This window comes from Mesocricetus auratus, unplaced genomic scaffold (genome assembly GCF_017639785.1).
Source record: "Mesocricetus auratus isolate SY011 unplaced genomic scaffold, BCM_Maur_2.0 Super-Scaffold_100009, whole genome shotgun sequence".
Taxonomy (NCBI): Eukaryota; Metazoa; Chordata; class Mammalia; order Rodentia; family Cricetidae; genus Mesocricetus; species Mesocricetus auratus.
Window position 1 is genome coordinate 64,685,743 of NW_024429193.1, and position 8,078 is coordinate 64,693,820.

Sequence of the window (8,078 nt, forward strand, 5' to 3'; positions counted from 1 at the left end):
TGGAACAAGGCTCAGCTGTGGTATCTTAATAGCAACTGAGTTCCAATGATGAAAGAAGGGGAAAAACACTTTGTTCTTCCACACGGAGGGGCTGCCCTTGGTTCCAGGGTCATCAGGGAAGTTCTGAGTTACTCTCATTGGAGAATAATTAAGCTGGCTTCACACTCCTTCTTGCCAAGGGAAGGCTTGATCTGAAGTAAAAATGTGGTGCCATGTGAGAACATGGCAAAAATATCAACATCACATAATACAAAATACATTTATACTTCATAACTATTCCTTCTTCATGTTCCTATGAAATAGATAATAGGATTCCTGTTTGGTAGACAGAGTAAGTGAAGATCAGAAAGCTTGATCACTTGACAATCAACAAATACTGAGTTCCCCCTGTGTGGAGAGTTTGTATGAGCTGAGACTTTGCCCATGGTGACACATCTGACAAATAGTAAAGGAGAGACCCAAACCCAGTCACCAAACTCAAGTCCACTCCATTCTACGGCTGCCCTTCAGAGGTCTGAATCACCACTCAACATCACAGGATATCCGAGACGAAAGGCCATGGTGGAAAGGACCCCAGGGTCTGTCTTGTTAGTTTTCACCGCTGCAAGTAAAGTTAGTGTTGATGATCAAAATACCTGCTATTACCAGGAACAACTCCAAATAAGCTAGAGTCGTGTTAGTTACAGTGCTGACCATCGTATAGCATCCAGAACTGGGAGCTGGGGACTCATGAACGCTCACAACCAATAGGCAGGGCAGAAACATCCCAACAAAGCATTCATGAAACCAAAGTAGAGAAATTATGGCAAAAAAGAGAGTTGGATTCTAATGTTTTGAGAATTTCCAAAGTAAAGAGACTAGGAATCAAACAGAAATTTTTGAAAGATACTACTTCTTGGGCTAGTGTCTGCGATCTCCAGATTCTCTTAGGCTGCTTCACAGGTCTGGAACCTATTCCTCAAGTATCATTCTCTGGTTATGGCATGCAACCTGTACCAGACGTTTTGAAAACAATTTTTGCCATCCACTCTGGCTGGCCGTCTCCAATGACCAACCTGCTCACAATTACATCAGAGAAGTGGCCAGTCATATGCTCAACACCTATCCCTATCCCAAGAATTCCAAATCTTCATGAATGGGTCAATCCTTTGCTTGCAATCACAAGGGGGTGGGGCCAAGAGTGACTAGTCACGTAACCGAGGAGGTGCTTGATCAATAGATGAGTCAGAGCAGGCAAAGAGTATAAAACCTCAGGAGCTCCGATGTCCCTCACATCACCATCATCTCCTTCCCTCACTCACCTCCCCTGGTGCTTCAGGTAAGTGTGGGCTCTCTGGCTCTCTGGCCTCTCCAGCTGGCCTTGCTCAGCTTGCAGAGGTTAAGGGACAGGGCCCCTCTCCCCCTTTGGAGGCTACTACATTCAAACTGAGAAGGAATTTAGGAAAACACTGGGAGAGTGGTAAGCTGCTGGGCAGGTGATGTTTCTGGTCTTCTGGCAAGAGCATTAAACTCTGCCAAGAGAGAACTACCTCCTACCTCTCTAGCACCCAAGGTGCTGAGGGCTCTGCAGTGGAGACTGGATGAACCTTGTGAATCTATCAGGAGAGGCTGAACCCACTGTCAGTTAGTGGGGAGGATAAGTCATAGAATGATGCTGATGGGAGATAATGGAGAAGCCACCAAAACCCAAGCCCTACTTTACAGACAGACAACTTGTGAGATTCTGGGCTCCAAGTTCCTACTGACTGCGGTTCTCTACCAAACTTAGAGCCCTGCCTATCCCCAAATAAGATGCCTGTTATCTTCTGGTCAGATGTGCTGGTGTGCTGGTCCAAATGGTCCAGTGCCCTTCCCTCTTTTTGCAGCAGGGCCACAGTAGAGCTCTCTTGTTAATATTTGGCCCTTGGAGCATATTCTTACTCAGTATAGCAGATCAAGAGTTTGAACTAAGGGCTTTGCAGAAAATGGGTCCTACAGCCTATTAATGTCCAAACAAATCTTTCCTTGTTGTTCTGGGAATGGGTAAAGGCCCAGGTGAATATTTACTGCAGTTTTCTATTGAACTTAGAATCAGGACTGGGACTTGGAGCATCCTAAGAGATGGAGTGTTCCTTGATAAAAAGTAGATGGAATTGTGGCTGGTCTACCCTCCAAATCACACAGCAGAAGTCAGGCAGAGTTGAGGGAGAAGGAGGCACCACAAACCGGACTTTTGTCCTAGCAATAACTCTGCAGCCCCTGAATGGAGTCCAGAAGCCTGGTCCACATGATGCAGGGAGTCAGATTGATGCTACCAAGGATGCAGCTGCTTCCTTCGCAGCATCCTCTTGCTGCTGGTCCAATGATGCTCTTCTGCTCTTTCTCCAGGGTTCCCCTTCTCCTTAAACAAGATGTCTCACCAGAAAAAACAGCCCACTCCCTGTCCTCCCGTGGGTTGTGGAAAGACCTCCGGTGGCGGCGGTGGTGGTGGTGGTGGCGGCGGCGGCGGCGGCGGCTGTGGCTACTATAGCGGTGGTAGCGGCGGTGGCTCCAGCTGTGGAGGTGGCTCATCTGGAGGCGGCTCCAGCTGCGGAGGCGGAGGCGGTGGCTCCTACGGAGGCGGTTCCAGCTGTGGCGGCGGAGGCGGCTCCGGTGGGGGGGTCAAGTACTCCGGAGGCGGTGGCTCCAGCTGCGGCGGCGGCTACTCTGGCGGCGGTGGCTACTCCGGCGGCGGTGGTTCCAGCTGTGGCGGCGGCAGCTACTCCGGAGGCGGCGGCGGCTCCAGCTGCGGCGGCGGCTCCTCCGGTGGCGGCTCTAGCTGTGGAGGCGGTGGCGGCTCCGGCGGGGGTGTGAAGTACTCCGGTGGCGGCGGCGGCGGCTCCAGCTGCGGAGGCGGCTACTCAGGCGGGGGCGGCGGCTCCAGCTGCGGAGGTGGATCAGGTGGCGGCGGCTCCTACTGCGGAGGCTCCTCCGGTGGCGGCGGCGGTGGCTGCGGCGGTGGCTCCGGAGGGGGCAAGTACTCCGGTGGCGGCGGCGGCTCCAGCTGCGGCGGCGGCTACTCCGGCGGCGGCTCCAGCTGCGGCGGCGGCGGCTACTCCGGAGGTGGTGGATCCAGCTGCGGCGGCGGCTACTCCGGCGGCGGCGGCAGCAGTTGCGGAGGTGGCGGCGGCGGCTCTTCCGGGTCGGCGCAACAGTATCAGAGCCAGAGCTACGGAGGCGGCTCTAGCGGGGGCTCCGGCTGCGGAGGCGGCTACTCCGGTGGCGGTGGCGGCGGCTCCAGCTGCGGCGGCGGCGGCTATTCCGGTGGCGGCTCCAGCTGCGGTGGTGGCTCCTCCGGTGGCGGCGGCAGCTGCGGAGGCGGCAGCTATTCCGGTGGTGGAGGCGGCAGCTGCGGTGGCGGCTCCTCCGGTGGCGGCGGGGGCTACTACTCGTCGCAGCAGACCACCCAGACCTCCTGCGCTCCCCAGCAGAGCTACGGAGGGGGCTCTTCAGGCGGAGGTGGTAGCTGCGGAGGGGGCTCTTCTGGCGGCGGCGGCGGCGGCGGCTGCTACTCCAGCGGCGGCGGCTGCGGTGGAGGCTACTCCGGTGGCGGCGGTGGCTGTGGCGGCGGCTCCTCCGGGGGTGGCGGCGGTGGCTGCGGAGGCGGTTACTCCGGGGGCGGCGGCGGCTCTAGCTGCGGCGGCGGCTCCTCTGGGGGCGGCTCTGGAGGTGGCAAGGGCGTCCCAGTCTGCCACCAGACCCAGCAGAAGCAGGCGCCTACCTGGCCATGCAAGTAAGGTCCTCAGGATGCCACGGAGACAAAGGAGCTGGAGGTGTTTTCCGTGGGCGCCGACAGGCTTAACTTTCTCATGAGATTGCCGAAGGTTTCCAGACCCTTCACATCGTAACACTACCCCTTGCCCCAGAAGAAACCAGAAGTCGTTCAAGCTGCTCCATCTTGTTCTGCAGATTTTCCGCTTGGTTTCTGAATGGCTACCTCCCAACTCCAGTGCCTCAGTCAATAAATTTGCAATTCATGAGAATCTCTGAGTCTCTAGTAGTCTTTGTAGCCTGTAAATCCACTCACTCCATCCTGTCCTTGCTTCTTCCACTCATTCATTCACACTTAAATTCATTCAACAAGGTGGGGGAAGTAAATAGATGGGATGGCTGGCAAGGATGTGACCCAGTTTGTTCCCCAAACACAAAGCGAAGTCTTCACTGGACATCCTCCGCATTCCAGTGAGTCGGGCAGTCACCAGGGGTGCACCAGGTCTTCTTAAGGCAGCCTACCAGGCAATTTCTCACAGCGCAGAGCTTACTCTCCAGGTTCTGGAAGCAGGGTGACTGCTATGCTAGCCAAGGGCTACTGAAGAAAGGAATGTAACAGTCCCTTTGAAACTGTCCTCTCCTACCCCTTTAGCTCTCCTGCCCTAATCCTTTTTGCTGGAGAACACTTTTCTCAGATTTTAGCTAACTACTTACCTACTTACCGGAGGCCCAAGACTATTTATTGATTGGCATGTTCAGACCAGCAATGAAGGACATGACCCTGGACAAGAAGACCCCTGCCCAAATAATCTTCCTGCTGACTGTAACTATTTTTCTTCATCATGAGTCCTTACTCATGACCCATGGTAGAATCTTGAGAAAAAAAAAAAGAAATGCTGAAGGGAAGAAGGGAGGGAGTGAGGGAGGGAAGACACTTCCTATGTCTTCTCAAGGTTACCAATCCTTGAATAACCCTGATTCCTTCCTACCAATGCAGCTCTACTGAATACTGATACCAAAGCAGGGAAAGCCTGGTTTTGTTATTGTTACCAAAATATACATCAGATACTCAAGAGCCTCTACAATGTGTGAAGCACTCTATTGAACATCTACAGGGACAGAAGGCAGCCCTCTTGAAGCGCTGAAGGAATAGCATTCATCCGACTTGGAAGGTACATCACAAATGTGTGAGATGTTCAACATCAGTACCACGGGTACTGGAAGTACTATCAGTACATCAGGACACTGCAAAACATAGGAAACCTCCTAATTAGCAAGGAAGCTTCTTCTAGCAAGGAAGAGTTGCTTCCAGGGATGCATGAGCTATGAAGTAGTTAGTGGAGATGTAGGCAGTTTGCTAGCCAGATCCTGTGTTACAGTCAGAATTTATCAGCCTTAGGCAAATGTCAACTCACTGATTTATTCAAATTAATTGAACTACATTAAAAAGCCGATATACCTTTCCCATATTTATTTAATATTAGAAATAAAAATACTTAACCTGACTCTCCCATTTGGAATCATCATTACTTTCATCATTTTGCTTCAGGGGCATAGAGAGAAAACCAAGTAGCAACTTCAGTGACATTGTAGTCCAACCACTACATTTTTTTATTTAAATTAGAAACAAGGTTGCTTTACATGTCAATTCCAGGACCCTCCCCTCCTCCCACACCGTCCCACCAACCACCCCCATACCCTCTCCTTTCCCCAAGGAGGGTGAGGCCTTCCATGGGGGTGTCCATAGTCTGTCATTTCATCTAGGGCAAAGCCTAGACCTTCCCCAAAGAGTCCAGGGTAAGAGTGCATTTCTCATTGTGGGATGGGGATATCCCACAGTGCCAGGGATAAATACTGATTTACTTACTACTCAAGGTCCCATAGACTGCCTAGGCCTCCTCACTGACACCCACATTCAGGGCATCTTGATCAGTCCCATGCTGGATTCCCAGCCATCAGGCTGGGGTTCAAGAGCTACTCCTTATTCAGGTCAGCTGTTTCTGCAGGTTAAACCAGCCTGGTCTTAATGCCTTTGGTCATCAGTCCTCCCTCTCTGTCACTGGGTTGCTTGAGTTCAGTGTTTACCTGTGGGTGTCTGGCTCTGCTTCCATCAGTCATTGGATGAAGGTTCTGTTTCCAAGACTCTCTGGCCATGGGATTGTAGGCTGGCACTCCCCTGATCTATGTCTAAAATTCATATGTGAGAGAGTACATACAATGTATGTCTTTTTGTGACTGGGTTACCTCACTCAGGATGTTTTCTTCTAGTGCCATGCATTTGCCTGCAAATTTCAGGATTCCATTGTTTTTTGGGGTTTTTTTTCTGCTGAATAATACTCCATTGTGTAAATGTCTCGCATTTACTCTATCTACTTCTTCAGTTGAGGGATATTTAGGTTGCTTCCAGGTTCTGGCTATTACAAATAATGCTGCTATGAACATAGTAGAACAGATATCATGGTTGTATGAATGTGCATCGTTTGGATATATGCCTAAGAGTGGAATTACTGGGTCTTGTGGTAGGCTAATTCCCATTTTTCTGAAAAATCTCCATACTGATTCACAAAGTGGCTGTACAAGTTGGCACTCTCACCAGCAGTGGAGAAGTGTTCCTCTTTCTCCACATCCTCTCCAGCATAAACTGTCATTGGTGTTTTTGATTTTAGCCATTCTGACAGGAGTAAGATGGTATCTCAGAGTTGTTTTGATTTGCATTTCCTGGATGGCTAAGGATGTTGAGCACTTTCTCAAGTGCCTCTCAGCCATTTTAGACTCCTCTATTGAGAATTCTCTATTTAGTTCTGCAGCCCACTTTTTAATTGGATCCTTTGGTGTTTTGGAGACTTGCTTCTTGAGTTCTCCGTAAATTTTGGAGATCAGCCCTCTGTCAGATGTGGGGTTGGTGAATATCTTTTCCCAATTCTGTGGGCTGCCTTTTTGTCTTGTTGACTGACTATGTCCTTTGCCTTACAGAAGCTTCTCAGTTTCAGGAGGTCCCATTTACTAATTGTTGACCTCAGTTTCTGTGCTACTGGTGTTATGTTCAGGAAGCAGCTTCCTGTACCAATTCATTCAAGGGTACCTCCCACTTTCTCTTCTAAGAGGTTCAGTGTGGCTGGATTTATGTTGAGGTCTTTGATACATGGCAATAGACATAGATCTATCTGCAGTGTGCCTGCATACAGTTATGCCAGCACTATTTGTTGAAAATGCTTTCTTTTTTCCATTGTATATTTTTATCTTGTTTGTCAAAGATCAGATGTTCATACATGTATGGGTTAATATCAGGGTGTTCAGTTCGATTCCATTGGTCTGCCTGTCTATTTTTGTGCCAATACCAAACTGTTTTCAGGACTACAACTCTATAATAGAGCTTGAGGTCGGGGATGGTGATGCCTCCAGATGTTGCATTGCTGAGTAAGGTTTTGGCTACCCTGGGTCTTTTGTTTTTCCATACAAAATTGATTATTGTTCTTTCAAGGTCTGTGAAGAATTGTGCTGGTGTTTTAATGGGGATTGCATTGAATCTGTAGATTGCTTTTGGCAGGATTGCCATTTTTACTACATTGAACCTACCTATCCAAGAGCATGGGAGATCTTTCCATTTTCTGATGTCTTCTTTAATTTCTTTCTTTAAAGACTCAAAGTTCTTGCAATACAGGTCTTTCACTTGTTTGGTTAGCGTTACCCCAAGGTAATTTTATGTTGTTTGTGGCAATTGTAAACGGGGATGTTTCTCTGATTTCTTTCTCAGCCCTTTTATCATCTGTATACAGTAGAGCTACTGATTTTCTTGATCTTGTAGCCTGCCACTTTGCTGAAAGTATTTATCAGCTGTAGGAGTTCCCTGGTAGAGTTTTTTGGATGAATCACATATGAAAACTATCATATCATCTTCAAATAGTGAAAGTTTGACCTCTTCCTTTCCAATTTGTATCCCCATGATCTCCTTTTGTTGTCATATTGCTCTAGCTAGAACTTCAAGTACAATATTGAAAAGGTATGGAGAGAGTGGACAGCCTTGTCTTGTTCCTGATCTTAGAGGAATTGTGTTGAGTTTCTGTCCATTTAGTTTGATGTTGGCTGTTGGTTTGCTGTATATAGCTTTTAATATGTTTAGGTATGTTCCTGTTATCCCAGATCTCTCCAAGACCTTTATGATGAAGTGGTGTTGGATTTTGTCAAAGGCTTTTTCAGCATCTAGTGAGATGATCATGTGATTTTTGTTTCTCAGCTTGTTTATATTGTGGATTACATTGATGGATTTTTGTATGTTGAACCATCCCTGCATCCCTAGGATGAAACCTGCTTGATCGTGGTGAATGATTGTTTTGATGTGTTCTTGGATC

At 48.9% G+C, this 8,078-nt stretch overlaps 1 protein-coding gene across 1 annotated transcript; it reads left to right on the plus strand.

Annotated features, from left to right (window-relative positions):
• The first annotated feature begins 1,255 nt into the window (after window positions 1–1,255).
• Loricrin (loricrin cornified envelope precursor protein) lies at window positions 1,256–4,001 on the plus strand. Its single transcript, XM_040752306.1, has 2 exons — window positions 1,256–1,318; window positions 2,368–4,001. The coding sequence occupies exon 2, from the start codon at window positions 2,391–2,393 to the stop codon at window positions 3,753–3,755; it is 1,365 nt and encodes a 454-aa protein (XP_040608240.1). The 5' UTR covers window positions 1,256–1,318; window positions 2,368–2,390; the 3' UTR covers window positions 3,756–4,001.
• The last annotated feature ends 4,077 nt before the right edge of the window (window positions 4,002–8,078 follow it).

What these genes read in the sequence shown, in the direction of transcription:
- Loricrin (XM_040752306.1), top strand. Translation starts at nt 2,391, where the DNA reads ATGTCTCACCAGAAAAAACAGCCCACTCCCTGTCCTCCCGTGGGTTGT.